The 22,992-nt window shown below is 36.5% G+C and overlaps 1 protein-coding gene across 1 annotated transcript in view; it reads right to left on the bottom strand.

Moving 5' to 3' along the window:
• The window catches only part of ROBO1 (roundabout guidance receptor 1), a 531,127-nt gene that overhangs the window by 248,011 nt on the left and 260,124 nt on the right, over positions 1-22,992 (bottom strand). The window contains exon 3 of the mRNA XM_074148742.1: positions 21,862-22,188. Coding sequence (XP_074004843.1) covers positions 21,862-22,188 — 327 coding nt within the window. The remainder of the gene's footprint in view (positions 1-21,861; positions 22,189-22,992) is intronic.

Here is a 22,992-nt window from a genome sequence, read left to right as displayed (position 1 = left end):
ACACCCTGAAATCTATTACTTTGCCTTATGAACTCAGGCATAGTTTGGCATTGACATTATTTTGAACTCTTTCCAAATGATTAAAAGCTGACAGGCTTTTAGGAGGGGGGTTAGACTAGACGTTCTCCAGAGGAACTTTCCAACCATCGTGATTCTGAGGCTGTTTTAGAAACAACGCTCCACTAAATTTACATCTTTAAATACTCGTATTATTAAGAGTATTTCTAGGTTTATTTTCTACTAAAACTTCAATAATTCCAGTACTATTCCTATTAAATGAACCTTGCAGCAGAAGACCTTCACACTAGACAACAGAATATTCAAGTATGTTCACAAAGGCAATAAACATGCAAGGCCACTTCACACAGACTCTAACAAATCATCTCGCCTAGGTAGTTGCACAACCAACCTGAGTAAAAGCCTCTGCAAGAGCCTTTCCTTATTTCAAATATAAAACAAACAAATCTGAAATACTCTTTACATAAAATGTATTATTCATTTCATTTTTATTGTAGGTTCTGTGTTTTTTAAAAGGGACTATCACATTGCTGGCTGTACACAAAAAATGCCACACCCTCAAGAAGTATCTTTGAACTTAAAAGTCTGAAATGGTATAATCAAGGAAGACCCCCTTGCACAAAAGACTGTATTTTCCTTCTGAGAATATCACACATCTCAAAACTGAAAAAAGCTAGGTCTTGCTGGTTTTTTTTGTTCTCTTAAAGTTCATTTTTACCTAAAATGAACTGGGAAATTAGTGTTGCAAATTGAAAGAAAAGAGAAATATTATTTTAAATATCAACAACATTTCTCATTAGTGTATGTAACCAAATAATATTTTAGCATTTTTTTCTAAAGAAAATACCAAAAAGAAGCTTGACTATTATCCACAGGAAATAATGCATTTCTTCATTTTAAGCAACTACTCTGGTTTTGCACATTGATAAACTTGTACTTTTGCAGACAAAGAACAAATTGTTTGCATTAATTTTTACAATCTCCCCATCCAAGTATTTCCAAATAAAATCCATGTCCTACTTCAGGCTAAATTTTTTGTTGATAATTCATAGTTATTGGAACTACAACTTTTGATCTAACAGGTAACATTAAACAATAAATGACAGAGGGGAACACTCAAAAGGTAAATCTTATCTGTACTCACAACAAGAATATCATGGGCTTTGTTGAATTTCCAGTTACCTGGGCTTCAGCACAGCTCGTGTGAAACAGGAACCACTTCGCTCTGGAAACTAGTGTTTTTCTGTCTTCTACAGTTGTTACTAATTCCAGTGTGGAAAACTTAGCAGATCTCTTTAAAAAAAAGCCATGGACTATACATATGAATCACATAAACACCTACTATTCTTTAATTCTGAAACTTAGTTCTTGTTTCTACCCATTTTTGAAAAGAGTTTACTTGGAATGAAGCCTGAAAAGTCATGACAACATTTTACTTAAATTTTCCTTAAATCCTACAGTAAGCAACATTATGATGTTAATCTGCAAATCTCAGTAAAGCTGCCCTAGCAGAATGGCTAACCTGCCTCAAGTACTGGTCAATAGAGACTCAGCTGGCAGTTCTTCCTCAAAACACTCAATAAAATGCTGCCTTTGTTGTATAGAACTCACATACAAAGGTATATGGCCATAGGTCTCTTTAGATACATACTCTACTGAGGCCAGGGTAGAAAAGCTATACTAGTTCAGGGCCACAAAGCACATTAATTCAAGTCTGGAATACAGTGTGGCTTCCTGGCCTCAGTACTCTCTGACAACTCCTTTAAAAAAAAAAAAAAAAAAAAAAGAAAAAGGTTTTTTTTTTTCCTTTTAGGTCAGTTCCACTCTTGCAGTACTGTCTATGATAAAACCTGAAGACACAATACAGACTTCATTGACACAGTCCTGAAATCTAAAAGCAAGTTGTGTTACTTTTTAAATAAGTACTAATACACTCCAATGTATATTATTTTTAAATACGAATGATTTTGTCACTTTAAGACATAAAGGACAAATAGAAATTATTTTATGGTATTATTTGCTTTATAGAAAAAAAATTAAAAGATTACGTCTAATGTTTTAAATACCATTAACTTCCGCTGTTTGCGGTATATGTGCAAATGTTTGGCATACTAAATGCTAAAGTTGTACGTACACATATAATTCTTCTGCAAAGAGGGAAAAACAACACTTCAAAGATGTGTGACAGTGTCAATATTGAGGGTATAAATTTATTTTTACGCATTCACATTTGTACTAGTGGCTCACAAATAAAAGGATAGGCCAGTGCGGACCACTCTGAAAACACCGAGTAAAATAAAGTAAAAAGGAGGTTTTTGCTTGCCATCTAAAGTAAAAAATGTCTGTATTACTTAGCTTGTTAAATGCTGACTGATGCTATCAAAAACTACACTAAACTTGACAAAGTCAAGTAAGCAAGCTAAATAACTGAGCAACGCACTCCCGACAGGTGTATCTGCTGCTTAAGAAAACTGGTATGTCTTACCCAGCGTAACAAAGAGCCCACAGATCTGATACAATACTACCCCTGTAATTAGTATTATTCTAGTCATGTATGCTATGAACTAACGTGCAATGGTTTCAATTTTGGTATAGACACAGCCTTCATTCTCAGTTTATTTTTATTTCTTTTGCAAATATTCCAGATTAAACTAAGACCTAGTTTTGTAGCCTTTGTACTGGACTATTTATACAGACTAATTTAATACAGATCACTTCACGGAGAGATAAACCCTACTTTGGGGAAGAAAAACCTGTAAAGAAAGAAAAATAGCAAATGAAAGTGCCTTTAAGGATAGACAAATTTCTCAAGATAACTAGTCCTTCAGAAGATGAATGAAAAATAGTAGCAGTAATAGAGATCAACAGCTCTTTTACTGGAAGCGTGCCCAAGGCTGAAGTAAAAGCTGTGTAGAGGATTCCACGGATAAAAGGCAAATATTCTCCACCACATCATTAAAATAAAAGAAAATCTTTCATATTGGTGTTTCTCATCCTTGACTAAAAGGAAAACAAAACAAAACAAAAACGCAACCAAACAAAACAGTGTATTTCTGTTTCTGCCTACCAGAAAGTAAGGAAGTAGTTGAACAGCTTGTGGATCTTTCCATTAAAAAGAACTTTCTCTCCACTTACCAAAAAAAGAGCACGTCTGTATCACCAAAAGACGGCACACAAATCAGCTCTGTCCTCAACTACGGCCTGTTTGTACTTCATCTTGAACTAGAATACAGATACAACGAACAGCAATTCCCCACCTCCTTACAGCTTTCATAAACTTATGCAGTTAAACGATAGTCAAAGGAGACTTCATATGACACTCCCTCCAAAACACTCCTCTTCCTATGCATTCCAAACAATCTATCTAGAGCTGCAGGAATTTGGCCTCTGTTCCACTAATGAACAAGTTCGGGTGCCTACCTATCACACCATAAAACAGACTTTCCCCAGGACATATATAGATGCCCGTACTGGTACATAAATGGCTAGAGAGATAATGATAAATAGAAACGTATTTTGAAAATAACCTCCAAATCCTAGAAGAGAATGAAGTCTGAAAAAGATGTCCCAGTCACAAAACATCAAATAATTATGAAAAAAAAACTAATTAAAAAAATCCCTTGTAAACAAAACCTCTTTAACCTTCACTGAAATGAAAGGCCCTTACAATTTCCACATGCTACCACCATATTTATCACCAGTTCTATTTATAAACTGTATTGCAGAGACTTTTATGGGCTAACAAGTCTTATTTCACATCACTAGTAACTCCTTACCATAGAACAAAGCTACAAGAGAAACAATAATGCTCTACTAGGAACCTCTCACTGTGAATTAGTTCAAAATTATTGTGACTACTATTTTTCTGAATAAAATGGCAAAGCATTCTCGGAAGGCATTCGTGTATTTTGACTACCTTGATCATCACTGAAATTGCATGCTTGGCAAAATTTAGAAAAAAGTTTACTACCTTACCAAATCATCCTACTTGATATTTTATTGCTGTCACAAAGGAACAATTACCGTCCCTCAATATAAAGCTTACTTCTCCCCACCATAACAAAACACCACATCTGCCAGAATTAACTTTATTCCTATCCATAAAAAGAGTGAGGGCTTTCAGATAGTATTTTCCAATGTATTTTGGATAAAATCCTCTTTGATAAAGAGTATTTCTTTCCCTGTAATTAGCCATAGTACAGCACCACTCCTGATTCTTGTTCCAGAAGCCCTCCCATTTCCAAGTACACCTTGAACTTCCTCAAGAAGGTGAAATCTGTAACATTTCCCAGTCAGTGCCTTAAAAAATACAGCTGCAAAGCCTGCCATTACTTTTTATAGCAGCCATATTACTTCCTTTATAGATGATACAGTAAATCTAAGATGAAAAAATAAAATGCACAGTACCATAAAATTTCTTTATTGCATGCAATAATTGAAAATATATTTTGTATTTTATTTGTTAAGGTAGAGTTTTTGCCATGTATTAAATTAATAGAGCTTTGAACAAGATGCCTGAATAAATTTGTGAAGGATTTTTATTTCAAGTGAGATATATATAAAATTTATGTAACACACACATGTATGTTTAATGAAAGAAACATTTTTAAAAACAAGATGCTAGTATACATTTTATTTAGAAGATGAACACAAGAAATGTAGGGTATGTTATCTAAAGTTAAAAATGTTTATTACTTAAAATAGTTGAATCTATGTCAACACGATATGCCTTAATGTTCCATTCACTTGATTTGTTTCCACTTGTAATTAAAAAAAGCAACGTAACTTTTTGCAAAGTTTGACACTCAGCAACGCTTATAGAATAAACCAACCTGAAGAGCCTACCAGTGATTATTTATTGCCACTATGCATATGTATTTCAGACATGCTTTCTTACTCATCAACCAGAAGAGTCTCCAATACATCTATAGTAGGAACAATCAGATACAAATAATCATCAGGCATTAGACACACTAAGCCATATGTCTCAACAAATCATCTTAGCCAAAGTAATACCCTTCAAGGGAAGTAATTTTTATTTCTCCGAATCATTTAAAGAGAAATACAAAAACTCAAATGATTGAGGTCAGGATAAAAAGATCATTACTCTCAATTTACCTTCCTGTGCTTCAAGTCTCAGCCATAATACAATGCTGAACTTGGGGCCAATACCACATATCCGCAGGAACAATCCCCCGTTCACTTTCACAGAGGAAGAAGTTACCAAATTCCAGAGAAGCCACCAACACAGTTTTAAAAAAATATAAGTCTTTGGAAAAAATAGGTGGGCAAAATTTTACCCAGCTTGGACAGATCCATTAACAACAGCTTTCTTGATTTGTTGTGGGTAATGATCCTATTTCCAGGCTAGCGTTGCAGCTGCCTTTCCAAGCTGACCCTGTGAGAGCTTTCCCTTCCCGAACCCTCTGCGGCAGCACCTGCCCATGTCCAAAGGCAAGCCCTGGGGCTTCAGGGCTGCCCAAGTCCCACTTCTATACTCTGAAGACTACCAAAAGCCTGAGATCTGGAAGAGAAGACAAAGGATGGCTCATTAAGGACTAAAACTGCAAGTACAAAAACCAGCATTGTCAGAAAACAGATACACTTTTAAGCGCCCCCCGAAAGAGGGAGTGAGGGGAGGAAAGGGAGGAGGCATGGAGCCCTGAGGGCCTGGCACCTTCTGCCACTGGGCAGAGAGCTTCATTTTCCCCACACAAGCCCAGCTGGCAGATCTGATGCAGTTGAGTGCCCACAGGCAGAAGTGGCTGAGAATAAAAGGATTTTTTTTCTGTGTAACGTGCGTGCATCAAGACACTTTTAAACAAAATCTGCTGAGCAAGAGCAGTGCATAACCAGCTACTTTCAACTGTTTCCTGCTCTTTTGGTGGTCTATGGATTTACAAGATGCCATCGACATGAATTAGAGGCAGAGACAATAACCAAAGTCTGGTGAATAGTTAATGTCTTCAAATGTAGACCACAGATCAGTTCAAACTTTCCACTCTCCTCTTTGTACTTAAAGATACTGCACAGAGCCTCATCCAGTCTTGCATCTCATCAGCTCACTTCCATACAGGAATATTTCAAGTAAATGTTTAAAAAAAAAACCCATAAAACCAAAAACCTAAACCCACATATCTCATTTCAGTAAAATAAGAACCAAGGAGTCTACACTTCCCATGGAAGAAAAGCACATTAAAAGCTACTACTGTTTTCTGACAACTTGTGCTTCTGAAGTTTCCACTTCAATTCTCTTCTGCCCCTTCTCCTACTTCTCTTGGATTCACTAATTTGTGTACTATATGAATATAACTATGTATTTCTTCAAGACACAAATCTTACTTAAGAAGCCAAAACAGTCTGAACAGCAAATCGCACACTTACTTTTTATCCTGTAGTTTCCCTTACTGTGTTTGTTAATTGAAGAATAAATGACAGTAAGGAAATAAACTCCAGTGCTGCTTGAAGTTCCCAGAGCAGTATGAAAGCCAAAGAGCAGCAGAGTTAGCACTGTTTTACCTACAGATTTGCTTCATAAGCACACAACTGTTTAGACTTTCTTCAATGCGGTAACTGTGGTCAGAGTAGCACGCATACACATAGCTTTTTAAAGACAGAACCCCTCCATCTACTTTCATGTAAATATAGTACTAATTGGAACTTCTATATAGCATGAGTTGACTTGTAGCCTGAAGTCACCTCTTAACATTTGCTTTAATAAAGCTATACTAGGTTGAGCACAAGTCTCAGGTATACCAAGCTTTTCAAATTTGGAATCTTTTGTGCAACTGTTTTCTGAGCCCATTCCAACTTTCCAATGTCCTTTTTCATGTGTGTGTGTGGACTCAGCATTCCAATAACGGTCTCGCCGATGAGTTGCCTGCACTTCACCTCCCTATTCGTATTTCCCAGCATAACTTGGAAAAATATTGTTAGGCTATCCAACATGATTCCAGGTCCTTTTCAGCATCATTCCTTTACAGACTATGGTCTGTATAATGCTAAACTTCTAAACATACACCTTTTGTGTTTAGACATATGATGTGGCATTTGAATGAAAGCATATATACTTGCCAAGCCATTCAGTTCAAATATAGAGCATGGACTTATCTTTACCACTACTTGTTTATCTGTCAACATTTGTCTTATGCGCAAATCCTGCAACTTGTGACTAATGATTACTGGATAAATCCATTTTGAGCTGCATACTCCTACTTCAGTGACTCTTTATACATATATCCATTAACTTAGTGGTTTTGTGTATGTGTTCAGAGGAAACGGTCACTGCTCAATTCTTTCTGTAAACTAGTCAAGGAATTTGAAGTAAATCAATTTTTCACCATCAGTTTACACTGCTCTTCTATGGATAAGCTGTCGTCATGCTCATCTAACCCCCTATGAAGACTGGCTTAAATCAGATTTCCTTTTTATCATAACTGAAGTCATGACAAGATTAAACTTATTTTCTTCCTTCTGGTAACAAAATATTTAAATGATGACAGCATACTGAAGGAGCAAAACCAGGGACTGTGACTCCTAATTACTGCTCCCATTTTCTACCCTCTTAACTTTGAAGCTCTGCATCTATTCCATGACATAGAGCAGAAATATGCATGAGTTGCCACTCTCCCTCTCGAACAGGGAAAACTAATTGACAGCCTGAAGGCTGAATCCAGCCCCACAAGACGGTTTTACTTGGCTCCCACTGTGGCCTAGGGCAAGACTGAACATCATGTAGTGTGCTAAACAATTTGCTTAGCCCACAGGAGAGGAGGAAAGAAAGAAAAGGAAGTGAGGGGAAGTCAGGGGTGGGAGGAACAAAAGAGCATGGGTGATGGCTGATGGGCTAAAAATGGAAGTGTAACCATTCCAGCACTTTCCAACTTCCCCAGTTGCCGATATATATGCAGAGCTGAGCTGGAGCAGGCTGGGACCTTCACACAGGCTGCCCCAATCTGGGCTAAACCAGAGGAGGGAATGCTTCCTCCTGCAGTGACTTGGACAACACCACCAGGCTCTCAACCCCATATGCCTTTTGTAGCAGGCTTTTAAGAGATAGCTTTGCTAGATCTACTAGACAATTAGGGTAGACCAGAAGTGAACCAGTGCCCCAAGAACCTCTACAAACAGAGAAGAGACAAGTAGAACCACTTCTACATGGACCTACAATCACTCCAAAGGCAGGTCACACCGCTGGAGCAGAGAGATGGTCTGGATGTTCCTGGTCTGAGCACAAAGTCCTCTTCTTCGCAGCCACTGTGTATTAAGTCACAAGGGGGCCGAATTTGACTCAGGCTTTCCCTGTGCATGGGTGAAATTAAAATCACCCATCTGCCTCCGCAGAAGCAGTGCTGAGTCCAGCAGGAACACACTAAATTGAAGTCAGAAAAACAAGTGTCGTTGTACCAGGCTCTCCAGCACCTTCTACAGCACCTATCTATTATTAGGATTTCTTTTTTGTACCTTTCTCTCTCTGGACAACAGAGGGTTAAATATACAATCATCTTGATATATTCATCTGATCCATGAGCAGCTGGCAGGGGGTGGGGAGGGATGGTGGCCCATAACCATTGGGAATCAGCAATCCAGGCTCTAGAAGAATAAATCCATAGAAGGAAAATTGAAAATTACAAGTTAGAGAACTTGATTTATATCCTACCACCCAAAAGGGATAATTTTGGAACATTTCAAAGGACTTCCAAAGTTACTTGCAATTAGTACTAAAAATAACTACGAAAGATTTCAAATAGTCCTTAAAGCAGGGTGATGAAGAGCAGTCTTGTAAGGAACAAATGTAACAGTGAACGAGTCCCCAGTCTCTCCATGGCTGTCAGACATTTGTGACCCTCTGAGACCAAGATTTACTTTCTTCCTGTGTCAGTTTTTCTGTCTAGAGAACAGCAAGATCGCCTTCCTTCCCAAGTACACGCACAACTGAACATTTATAAAATGCTTTTAAGAACTTGGTTTGAAATATCTACACATAAAGAGAGGAGTGCGGACTTTCTAGGGTACTTTTGCAAAAGGAAACGTCACAAAGCAATGCTCAGGTACCAGAATCTAAGTATATATATTGATTCTCTTTCATCTGTACACTGACAATATTTACTAAAATTAGCTGGCCTTTATGATTTTTTTTTCCAGTTTTGGAAAATATTGTGACTATTTTTTGTTTAAAAATCTAAATATTTCAGTCAGCATTTTAAAATGAAGTAATTTTCAATACCTACCACTACACCTTTTATTAACATCAAATGACCAGTTCAGCCCATTAATAGTGAAAAAGCTACATACTGAGGAGAATTTGATTTTTATTTTTCTAGCTAATCCCATTATGGCAGTTTTGAGTATTTCATTGTGTGCGTCTTCAATAATTATTAATATACGTCTACTTCATCTTACTTTACATGAACATTTTGCTCTCATACCAAGCACCCTGAAAAAAATACTGCTTGATGCCTATTTATGAAAAGCCAGTCCCTTCCACTGTATTTTAATTTATGCTTATTCAGAAAGTGGTATATTTCTTCATCTATTTTGAAGAAAATTTGATCAGTTAATAAACCAAAACCATAGTTATTAGAAAGATCAGTCCAGAAGAAGACACAGTTTTATAAAACATCTTAGTAAAGTCACACTATCAGCGGAGACTTTCCTGTTTTAAAACCTCGTCACAGACTCCACCAAAGAACTAATTCCACTAATAAAACTGGAGCCAAACAAATTATCTTCAGATAAAGATGTCTACAAGAGAGACTTGCTAGTGTCTGATGAAAAATTTAAGAGCAGCATGGTATTCAAGGAATCCGCTTAATTATTGCCATCTTACTCTTGTGGCATTTTTAGTCTACATATTCTGTATAACCTAGAGTAAAAAAAATTATCTATTTTTTTGACATCAGAGAAAAAACCTGCAGGTTTTTACTGAATACTTGGTCTGTAGTATTATTGTTGAGTAAGGATAAGGCATTGAGCCGAATACCAGACTTTTAACACTAACAGCTCCTGCCAGTAAAGCATTTACTAATAGGAACCAAGGAACAAAAGCAACGAAGAATGCCTTTGCATCTGGAAATGGTTACAGAAACTAAAATGGTAACTCTGTATAAAGTAGCACAGTCACATATCCCTATTTTTTTTTTTTAACAAGGCTTAGAAAAGTACTTGATACTTTTGCCTCTTTCTTTATTAACTGGAATGTTTTTAAGATGTAAATTAATTTAAAAAAGTTTTTAGTGTTTTTTCCCACTTTATTATGAACTTTTGGAACTAAATTATAGCAGGCGTATAAGTAAAATATTAAATTTCAGTCAAGCCAGCTCTAGCATACAGCTCTCCCCCAACCACTTCTGATAGCACAGAACCACAAAGAAGCCCAGTTTAGAGAGTCCACATGTGTTTAATCTTTGATTAATTGAACAAAAACTAAGCGCCTCCAGACGTATTTCTTTTAATCACAGGAAAGATATCTTTTCAGTTCCTTTGCTAGTAGGAGAGAGTCAGCAGATGTCTGTCTGGTCTAAAGGGAATTTCTCTTTCTCTGGAGAAAACAGTTTAAATTGGGAGAGGAACAGCCATATGCTGACTATGCACTGCTTAACAGATGACGTAGAGAGGCATCTACTACCGCAGGGAGTGGAACAGGGCAGTTTTCAAATTAAATTTCTTTCAAATTCAAAGCAATCAGCTGAAATCAATTTACATACAGGATGCAAGTTAAGTCAGACAGTTCTCATCAAAACAGCTCACAGACAGAAAGATGCAAATCTATCTTTGTCAGCAGTATGACTTTTAAGAAAGGTTTTAACGTGCTGACAGTGAAAAGAAAGAAAATCAATTTCTTCACAATGTTAAACGCAGCTGATAGTTTTTTTTTCTGGGGAATGATTATTCAAAATAATAATAAACCTCATCCACATAAAGGATTTGCCAGAGGTTCTAAATTCATACAGAAAACAGTATTAGCACAATGCAAATTTATCTCCAAATTTAACTCAGGAGCAAGACTTCCAGCACTTCCAGAAAACATGTTTTAAAATGTAGGACATGGGGGGGGAAAAAGCATCAGAACCAGCAATGCATTCGGATTACTAGTCAGCATTTTATTTGTCTGACTTTATTCTTTCGCCTATATCCTTTTGCCTACAGGCCTGTGTCCTATACTATCATCTAGGAAATAAAGACACTACTAAAAATAGGAATGATCTCCTTCACTTCATCTAGTTCTACCAAGACGTCAGGGAGTTGGGGGATGGTGGTGTGGAGATCAGAGTTTAAAGCAGAAACTAGGGGGAAAAAAATATACTAGACATCTGTTAGTTGTGAACCACACATAAAAACTCCCTTGGACCAGAGGAAGCTCACCAACCAGAAAAAAGGAGACAGCCAATAGTCCCAACTCATTTGATAACTTCCACCGAGAAGACCCATCTGAACTCTGCTTGAGGTACCATCTTTCACAGCCCACAGGGCTTACAGGCTTTAGACACAGCATGTCGCCTAACGCTGTGGGAAGGGAAGGAGAGTATGCAGCAGAGTCTGAAAAAAGACTGTGGTATCAAAATCACCATTTCCTTCTTCATGTAATTAGCATGCCTGCCTTTATTATTAGTATTTCTGGTTGATGTTAACAGTCTGAAATGTCTTCCGCAGGCTTCTGAACAGCAACAGCAAAACTAAGGAAAGCTTTGGCATCAATTCACTATACTGGTTGAATTCAGGAAAATGACTTTCATGTCCCTCTCAGGCTCATGCTTGGAAAGAAAGAGCCCTTTAAACCCCTACAATTTTATTTCAAATATTTTTTTCTGTGAAACTGATGACCAATAAGTCTAAATCTGCAAGGCATAGCTTCCACCTTGTTTTAAGAACCAATTTCTCCAGTTTTGGTTAGAGGTTTCAAGTAGTCTTTTACCAGATTCACTGTCTCACAGAAAGACTGCCACCTCATTCTTTGATTTATGAATTTGCTGAGCTGCACTTCAATTTCTGGCAAGACTACAAAATGCATAATTTGCATGATCATCCATCCCAGCATGGTCACCATAACATCCTAAATTACTCATCAGCTTAAGAATAATCAGTATAGTCACAGTATCATCAAGAACTCTGTTGGCTAAAGGCAATCTAAATTCCTACGTTCCGCATGGTTTCTGGGAAGACACAAATACTTAAGAACAGCTTTCTTGGGTTGGACAAAGTGCTCGTGTAGCCTATTATTTTGCCCTGACTGTGGCAGAAGTAGGTAATTGCACTGAATAGTAACCTTATATTTAAACGCTCTGTTTCCAAAGTAGTTGTATGTCTCATATGTATCAGCATCTAGAAAAAGCTTTAATTTGTTGTATCAGTATCATTGTTATCCACTAACAATACCTGTGAACTGCTTTGAGTACATAATTAGCTATAATGTTCAAATATGCTACACATATCCTCAATCAAAGTCTTCTTAGTCTGCTTCCACAATATATTGAATCTTAGCACTTCAGGTCTAGCATGAAAGATATAAACAGTACAGGCTTCCAAACAACTCCATGGAACAACCAAAATCCTAAAACACTAATCTTACGACTGTAGGCTATACAACCTTCAGATCTAAAAATAGTACTTTTACATATTCCCACATACATACAAGTTGTGGTTTAGATAATATACATACAATTTTCCTTTAAGAACAGAATTAGACATCACTACAAAATGAAGTTCTACCATTCCAAACTGTGTCAGTTAGGAAATATATTTACTTATGGCATTTCCAGTCAAGCTTTGGTGTTTTGTTTTTCTGCTGTTTTTTGTGTTTTAAATCTGTATATCATTTTATTCCTCAATGCATAAATTAACCTTGTAAACCTCTCTACAGCATGAACATCCAGTAACTCTAATAAGGCACATTCCTTGTATTATTCATTTATTTCATGAGTACAGGCAAGACTGAATTATCAAAACTTCACCCAGCAATACCTAAAAAAAGTAACTCTTCTTTTTGTCTCTCCCACTGCCCCCGCCAAGGGTGACATTTGCCTGAAGAAACCTAGTCCTCGAACAAAACGATAAACCAAAAACACAAAAAAAGAAAGACCTTTTGTGGTATCTTAAAACTAACTGCATACTTGACAAAAACCATCCTCAGCTTTTACGAGACTTTGCCAAATAAAATTGTAACCAACATAAACAGCACGTTTGCCATACACAGGCTTTCACTGTATCTTGCTGCAAAGTACTATATACAGCATATGAGTGCAGCATATCAGCTCTTTCTAGGAGGTGTCTCTCTACCAGTATACTGTGGAACCTATCATCCATCCTCTGCAGACTACAAATGGAAGGGAGACTCTTCCCAAAGGATTTACTGTGGCATGTCCAATGCCGCTGACAAAGTTCAGAAAGAAGTTACAGAACCTCTGCTTGAAGCAAAAATAAAAAGTTTAAAACACCCAAACGTGCTTTTGAATTGGCATGAATACATACTCTTGGAAGTGAGTCCCCAGGCAACCAAATAAATCTTACCTATCTTCACTATAGGAGCGTTTGTTTCAGATCCCACATAATGGATTTGATCTCAAACAACTGACATGGAGACTACGCCTTTAAAGTCAAAGCAGTCTTAAATTGTATGCACTTTGTACACAGAAATTATTTCTGTCATCACTGGAATCGAACAATTTTAAATGCATTAATACTTCTAGAAGAAACGTAGTTTGAGTTACTGTAATCATCGAAGTATTGATAACTAAGCACAATTTCTTCTGATATCTTTATAAAGCACTAAATGGAAGCTGCAGCATGCACCATAGCTTGTGTCTACCAGCCCACTGCAAAGAGAGCACAGAGCAAAGAAAAATGATCAACAGTTAAAGCTGAGTTAATAAACCTTTTAGTGAAGTGGCTCTAGTAGCAACCTTCCACCAACAAGTGAGGGCAGCTGCCCTCCCCAAGATGGAGAGAGAAAAGATTATACTAAAACTAACAATAAATACCACAAGAAACACTAAAAGGCAGTCTACAGGAGTTGAGGGTATTTTTTCCCCTGATCTGATGAGGTATGAATGGTAAAAAAAGCATACAAACAAATAAAGTAATTAAAGTAATTTTAGCACAGCTTTTAACAATACAATTCTTAAAATTTTTTTAGTAAGAAATGTGAAAATTCAGTAAATGAGTTTGTGTTGGAAGCACAGAAAACGTAACAGCATTATCCAATACGTACCATTGTTAAGCATAATCACTTATATAGATCTGTTGATCATGACAGCAAATAAACAGAACTGTTCTTCTGAGGTTCACCCAATGCTAAACTGATACAGCCTACTAAGACAATATACCACCAACAATATACTTCGTTCCTCTCTACAATGAAGAAAAGAACCAATGGTTTGGTTAAAAAGGGTATATTTTTCTCTCTTTGAGGCCATGGGTACATCAAATCACGGAATTCTCACATGTATACAAAATGTTTTGTTCGTTGTCACAGAACCGAAAAAGGGAGTAACCTGTTGTTTGCCTGATTCTTTTAATATACCAGTGATTGCCCATAAGATATAATTTAAAACACACAACATTTATAAAAATTAAATGGTTTGATTTTGGCAGTTTGGCATAACTTGCAGCTAATAATACAAACAATAACTCAGGGAGACTATCTTGCCTAAAATTTATGGAAAGAGAAGGAATTTTGCAGCTCATATTCTGCATAACACAAGAAAATGAAGAACAGGAAAGTCATCACTGATCTTTAGATTCTGTAGCAACTTTTTCTTCATCTGCCAAAGGAATTTCAGAACAACATATTTTGTTTGACCAGCAATAATTAATGAGGCTTCTGATGAAACCATCCTCTTCACAGGATAGCTAACATTTTTTCTCAAAATTCAAAGTGCTTTGAGACATAAGGGACCTACGCTGACTCTATGCCATTTTTATTCCTTTTTCATCATTCTGAAACTGCAACAAAGCATTTTTAGAACTAGAACAGTCATCTAATACACATGGAAGATTATGTTACAACAATGACAAAGCTACACAAGAAAGAATCATGCCAAATTCCCTGCTCATAAATATACCTCTTCTCCAAAACCTCATTATGACACAGCAAGGGCTGAGGGGAAGTAATCTGAGTGGGAAACATCAGATTTCATATCTCATTTTCATCAAATAAAACCCTCTTAAAGTAATTCAGCCACCTTCTCTGAATCTGACATGAGCCATGTGTGGGTTGCTTGCACCAAGTTCTGTTCCTAAAGAACATGAACATAGAGACTCAACACATTGCCTTCACATGTTGGGACAGTCCAATCTGAAGACAATCTAAAATTATGTCTTATTTCCACACAGTAGAGGAGATCACCCTAGCAATTTTTTTTTTCATTTGGAATCTCCTGAAATATATTTTTCCGTTTGCACCACGCTATGAATTCAGACTGAAATTCTTTAAACGTTGTCACTATCTCATTTTTCAACCATGCTACAGGACAGCCATGGAAGTCTCGTGGAAGACCAATTTTTCGAACCCTGAACTAGGAAAATAATAGTAATAACAACACGATTAAATCTGAGTACCATAAGAGCCATAATATTCAAGCATTTCCATTTGCTGCACTGCTGGATTTCTGTGCAGCTTCCATTCTCCTTTTTCACTTGGTGATTCATATTAGAATTTAAATAAGGTGCACAGAGTAAAAATATTTATATAAAATATGAGCATAAACCCTTGCTATTTTCTTAGAGAGGTTTAATGAGACAAAGAAATTCCTTATCTTTCACCCTACTTTCGCCCTTCTTACAGGTGAAAGTAAACACAACTGAGTAAGCCTTCTTTAAAATGTGGGAGGTTTGTAAAGCATCTGCTTTACACCTTTTCCTTAGATCTAACTCAATATGTGACAACACCATTTTCATTTAACCACGACGGGGGGTGGGGAGAAGAAAGTACAAGGTTCGCTTCCCAAACTTTTGGGGGTGCAACACTACTATGCTTAACAGAGAGAGAGTTGCCCCCAGTTACTACAGGGTTGGTTAGTAAAGGAAACAGAACATCAGAAGAGTAAAAATAAGGCTCTATGTGTCTTTAAAAATTGGGTGGGAGACTTACAGGACTACCTTGACATTCAAACTGAGGGAAGTACTATACACAAACCTGTAAAAGTAGCTAAAATAGCTGTTCCTGCTTTCCTCAAGCAGAGATAACTACCTTATAAAAAGTAGCACATTTGCATGTAACTTTGACCTCATTGCAAAGAAATTTCTCTTAAATGACGTTACATCTTTTGCTAACATATGCTGCAGAGGCAGTTTATAGTAACCCAGTCTTTCAATGCTTGTTACAGCTGCATAGTAAAAGTCAAGGTAAACCTACCAGTGATAAATGGTAGGTTCTAAGAAGCATTAGCAACAGCACTACTATTAAGCCTTCTATGCCCCAAGCAACTTTTTGTTAATGCCATTGCTTGTAGTAAGCAATGATACAGCTTAACCAAACTTTTTGATAGGTACTTAGAAGCTTAATGAGATTCTTGTAAAACTGAAATTCATCTCTGTTATATATGCACATAAGCATTCAAATTAACTCACTTGTTTATCAGCAAGATAGGAACAGCTCAGGTAACAAAATCTGTGGATCTGTTCATTAATTTCAGCTTGGCTTAAAACACTGATGCTGTAGAATGGCAGTCAGGAGAGCACGTTTGCTAATGTCACACCATACAGACTGAACATACCATGAAAACAATACATGAAGAAACATGACTTCTCATTGTGAGAATGATATTACTTTTTTAGAAGCACTGAGTACACAGAGCTGTTATCTTTCGTATTGATCCTGTGCTGTGGAAGGCTGTTTGTTTGTTTTTAAAGTCACAACATGGCAAGTCTATAATTGGGACGTTCCTGGGATCTAATGCAGAAAGTATTTGGAGTATTATCCATTTTAAATTGAAAACAAATGTGAGCAAAGTTTTATATGCAACAGCTTGCTTACTGTAAGGTACTCTGTTACTGAGGTTAGAGATAAAATGCACGTGCACATACTTTACAAATACTTTTGTAAAAGCATGGCTCTTGAAGCAAATCCATGCATCAATAGAAAATACAAATGTGATAAAAGTTACCTAGAACATTCATGGCAAATGTGAAAAAAATTCACAGAGAAACATTATTTGAAATACAGATTCACAAAGCCATTGACCAACAAACATAACCAAATTCATTTGCATTATATTTTTCAAAATTCTCAATTTTTCTCAAATTCCTCAAAAATTTAGAGTGGGGAAAGAAAGACAAATATACCCCTGCAGCTATTGTTGCCACCCGTGACACGGGTAGATTTCTACATAATGATACATAACAGACACCCACGAGATCAGGAGGTAAAATTTTCCTCAAAAAGGAGTAACAGGAGGGAAAACTAAAGAAAAAATTAAACACTGAATCAAACTATCACACACCAATAACTGAATCTGGTCTTGACCAGGTGCATCCATTCACCACACAATCCTGAAAGACCCAAGCATATGAAGCAGCTGCAGCCACCTTCCAGTCTGCTAATGGGTAACTTTCCACTTTTCCAAAACTGCTTCTACTTGTCTACTGTGAAAAACGACTTTTGTTTCCCAACTCCTTATGTGATAGGCAAAATAGTCTTTAGCCCTTAACTCTGAGGATCAAGCATGGTTCCATTTTGTGCCCCCACCTGTAAAAGCTGACATTTATAGAGCGAATTACCCAGTTTCGTTTTGACAGGGACATGCCCTTTTTCACGTGCTTTAGGACCTTTTACCACTGGAGAATGTGTCACCGGTAGGCAGTAATCCGAAACCAGTTACATTCCTCAAAAACAAACCATAGAGCTAATTTAAGTAGGTCTCCAGTGATCAAAAGGCTGAGTTCAGGAAGTCAAGAAGACGAAGGTAAATGGACATGTGGCAGCCTAAGTCTGAAGGATGACTAGAGCCTGTTATCTGACTATCCCATCTCACACCCTTTCTGGGCTACCAGAACTTCATACTACTGCAAATAAAGATTGCATACATACAGCGAGTCTCCATTTCAGAAATCTTCTGGGGAATAATGTTTCAAATAAAGATGAAACCAGTCAACTACAAAAAACCCCCAACCAACTATCCCCCAATTAAACATGAGTTACATCTCTTTCATTTGACTTGTAATTCAGCTTTCCGTTGAGTTCCTATTTATGCAAATTTATATCTTTCCCATTTATGAAGATCTTACAGATCCAAATTACACAGAAAATGTCATGTAATATTAAATTACAAACGTACTTTCCACAGGGCTGCATAGCTTAGAATAGTTTTACTAGTCTCTAAAGTGTCTGAGATATTTTAATTCTTGAAATATCAAGTGGCTAGCTATTTCATTAGAGAAAGTTACAGTCCCTGCAACATAATCAAACAGAATGTAGTCCATAGGGGTTCAAGTACTAGTTTGGTATATTTAAGAAAGATATCACTCTTCACCAGCAAGAAGTATCATCTTTTTTTTAATGTTTCTCTGGGGACAGGGATGGGTCACGGTTTAAAGGACATAACCACAAAAAATTCAGGGAATACAGCTGGAAAAATATTTATATCTATATAAAATAGCATTACAGAGAAGATGTAACAAAACCCCAATGCCATGAGCAAACACATGGGATCTTCAAACATTTTGGAAGGGCCACAAGAGGTTGAGACTGAATAAGAAAGAATTAATTAATTGAATTTGCTGATAATAAGTGGTATTTAGATCTTGTTCAATGGTATTCATCGAGGACTACACTATCATGACTGACATACACATCACTGAAAGAAAACATAGCAGCCTTTGGATAATGAGATACACACCTCAGTCAAATCACCAAAGAAAGGCTGATGGATAGCAAGGAACAAAGCAGAGGGGAAAACTCTCTCTGCAATTTCATGATTTATGATTTTAGTCTCTCCTCCATTGTGGCTATCACATCTGAAGGTATTTTTAAAGTTCTTAAAACACACATTTATTTAAGATGATAAACCAGCTTTTTATATATTCCACTTCTGAAGTTTTTGCAGATTTGAAATCCCTCTACATTTCTTTCTTTGCAACTGCGGAATCTATGCACAGTGTGCTTAAAGAACTTGTCTACCTTATTACATAGGAAACAAATTATTTGTGGACCACCTCAATGCTGAGCATTGGAACTGCTTGAAAAAAAAAAAAAAAGTCTGCATGAAGGAATAACACATGAAAATTTATTTTTAGTATTAACCTGAATCTGAAGTCAAATCTACACATCCATTTAACGGTGACGGAACATCATCTAATTTAAGTTGTTACCATAATTGATAATGGAAGAAAATTTTGTGATTAAATTCCCCATCACGTTATGAAACAAATTGGTGCAGACAGGAGCTGCTTCTTCCAGCAAGAGCTAGCAGTTACAGTACAAAACACACTTCTGCTTTCTACATTACACAAAAGTTTTTTGGTTAAACTTGCAGCATCAAAGCATATAACTAAGTGAGTACTCTAAACGATCTTCTGTACCTTATAAATTAAAACCAAATAAAGGCAATTTTACTCTGTAAACATATAAAAATTAAACTATAACATAAGGATTTCTAAAACAGCAATTGTTTATGACTACATGTATACAAATGTAAATGCTGTGGTGCTCAAAACAGGTGTACTGAGAAGCTAATGAAAACAGTTTGCTGATTTGCAGCAATCCACTGTGAATGCAGCTACAGTTTATAATGATAGTGTTGCAGCTATAATGCACAGATTTTGAATTTAATGCAAATTTATTCCATCAGCCTTCAACTCTTTCCTTGTTCCTCACCTCTTCTGTGCTATTTAAAGTGTTTTGGTGCTTTTGCACTGTCACATCACTAGCTTTTCTATTAAAATAATAACCTTTTCCATTAAAATTCTTTGTCCATAATCTGCTGGTATAAAACTAAAACTGTATACCATTATACCTATAAATCTTATTTCCAAATACAGATTGTGTGGTTTTGTCCCCTTACAGCATTGTTGGTATTTATTTTCTGACACTAGCCCTTGATATGAGAGTAATTTTGAGCTAGGTCTATTGTTAGGTGGTGTATATTTCAAATCTTTTAAGATACTAATTTTTAATTTTTTGTCTTGAGTGTTGGCAGAGGCTCTTAAAAAAAAATAATTGTGGCAATACCAATATCTTGCATTCAGACCCTGTTAGTTATACTCTCTACCGTAATCTCATGAAGATAACTTGAGGCAGGGGTGACAAACATATTTAGCAAATATATACCACTGTAATTCATGCATGCCATAGTGTACCAACCACTGAAGTCTACTTTATGTTTCCAGGTTCTGATGAAAAATTACACAACACAAAGAACAGCTACATGCATTTCAAACATTACTTCAAGGTACATCACAAACCAAAAGAATACGAAATAAGCACAAATGTCCATGCTGCTTTGCTGCATGGACAGAACATTAAAACTCATTTTTAGAATCAACAAGCAGTGCTATAAAATAAATAACAGCAATTAGATAAAAATAAAAATCTCTTAAGCATTATACCCACTCAAATTACACCTACAAGATACTGGATATAACACTTGGGAGTAAGCATTCACCAGATAATTTAAAGAGGTTATACATTTAATGGATAAGCATACTTCCAGCTAGCCAGAGACTAATTAGTTCTATCACTAAAAGCAGTAACAAGGAAACAGCATGGTCAGAGATCTTAATCATGTGTATTTACTCTATTATATGTGATGCTCAAGATCTTTCTGGTATAAGAATTATGAAAGTCTTTGGGATTTTCTGTGAATGTGAGTGAGACTAGGCAAAGGGCTCAAGTAAATGCACAAATTTAGTCTATTTCCTTTGCCTGCTGTGAGAGTTATGAAAATCAGGCCCTTCTTCTGAAGTTATGCACCAACAGCGGCATTTATTTAACTTGTCTAAAAGTTAGGAGCCTCCTCAGAGCTAGTTAACAACATTAATTGTTTAGTCAACAGAGAGATCAGTGTTTTCAGAGAGCCACTCATCCAGTTCTGAGCTAGCTCTTCAACATGACACCAGATGAATTGCTACAGATTACAGAGGAAGCCTAGACAAACCACTTAAAATAGATAACTAACTTTTGAATTGCAAGGTTTTGTCTCATACTATAGTACCCCAAAATTGGTATTTTTTGACCTACACGTGGCCCTCCATGTAAATGCTTAAACCCCTTTCATGTACACCCTCTTCCTTTAAAGTAAGTTGAGTTTAAAGGGCACACAGGAAGAGATAAGCATTACAAAGTGATGTGAACATACTTGACTGCTCCTTCCGTTGGCCAAATACTTAGAAATAGAGAAATCATTTGTGGGCCACTTCTTTTAGAGAAACAAAAAATATTTTGTGTTTCTAAATCTGTCATTATTTTTTGTAGTGTTTATTTGTGCAACAACAATTTCAAAACATACTCTATTAGATCAAATTCTGGCTATCCTGCCTTCTACTACACGTTGCATTTTGCATAGTTATCTGGAGAGGAAAAAACATCTATAAACTGAAATTAAGTATACAAAATCCAACAAATATTAAGTAATCATAATTGCACGTAAGCATAAAAGTAGTGAGAATGCACAAAAATGTCTGAATTTCTACAGTGATATGATACCTCTTTTTGACTATTTTTGTATTTTCCTATCTCTGTACTAGTAATAATTAACCATGTAATTCCTTCATTGCTTTTAAGTCAATGCCCCAGAGGCAGCTCACTCTCATTTTTTATCTTCAAATAACATCAAAGCAAGCGGATGTTACCAAAGAGTGGAAATAAAAAAAAAAAAAAAAAAAAAAAAAAAAAAAGAAAGATGCACTTACTTGCCACCTCCAGCGATGCATTATGACTTACAGCTTCCCCAAGGTAATTCCTTGCCACACACACATAGACCCCTTCATCTGGCCTACTCTTGCGCCCATGGACTATGCGTAAGAAAAATAAAGATCCACTGGGCAGCAGCATGCGGTGGGAGCGTGGGTCATCCTTGTCCGTTTCCACTCTTTCTCCTCCCTTGTACCACTCGATGGTGGGGGTCGGCCTTCCTTCAGCTTTACAGTTTAAAGTTGCCGGTTCTCCTTTGGAAACAATGAGATCAGAAGGGTGTTCGACAATTCGAGGTGGGAAATCTTCTTGCCGAAGACGGGAGCCTGTAAGATAAAACCACAAAACTTGCTTAGATTGCTGCCAGGTACAGTCATGGTGTTTTGCAATACAACTACTTAACCATTTTCCTGTAGTATAGGATTTAATAAAAAACAGCTATTAATAAAATTTTAAAGTGGAAAAAAAACCACCTCCACTTTAATGCACTTCATTGTGTGCAAGTTCCTCCCAAGTGAATACATTCAAAAGCGTTTTTTCAACAGGCAACCTGTATTAGTGAACTAAACCACCATGTTCCTAAATCACATCCATTTTTATATTGATCTATTCAAGTATATAAATTTATACGCACATGCATATGTATATGTAGAACTATGAAAAACTAATCCCACAGATAGTCTGCTGTCTGTAGGGTATCTCTACCAGCAAAACTGGTACTGCTCTAATTCATAACACAAAGTCATAGTCAACCTCATTTGACCTTTTGGAAAGCCCATTAATTCATGGAATGCCTGCAAAGTAAGTCTAACATCTCCAGCACCCACAAAGTTGCTTTATTTTACTTATACTATCAGCTCTTTTTAGTCACTTATTGTTAATAAGTCCCACATAGGTACACATGCATGGAGTGCCTTAGTGCTTCTTACACCTCTTGTGTCGGGAAATCTAGAGAAACTTTTTACATTATAAAAACTTTTACTGTCTGCAATCCAGAACACGTGACAACAGTATAAGTGATAAAAGAAAAGTTAAACACAAACAAGATACACTTCTAGAAAAGCATTCAATTTCAAACTAATTCAAACCGCAAGCTAATAATTGGAATGGAAAAAAAACCCTTTAACAGT

Source organism: Numenius arquata, chromosome 1 (assembly GCF_964106895.1).
Source record: "Numenius arquata chromosome 1, bNumArq3.hap1.1, whole genome shotgun sequence".
Classification (NCBI taxonomy): domain Eukaryota; kingdom Metazoa; phylum Chordata; class Aves; order Charadriiformes; family Scolopacidae; genus Numenius; species Numenius arquata.
Note: the sequence above shows the minus strand (reverse complement) of the source record. Positions and strands in the feature narration are given on the sequence as shown.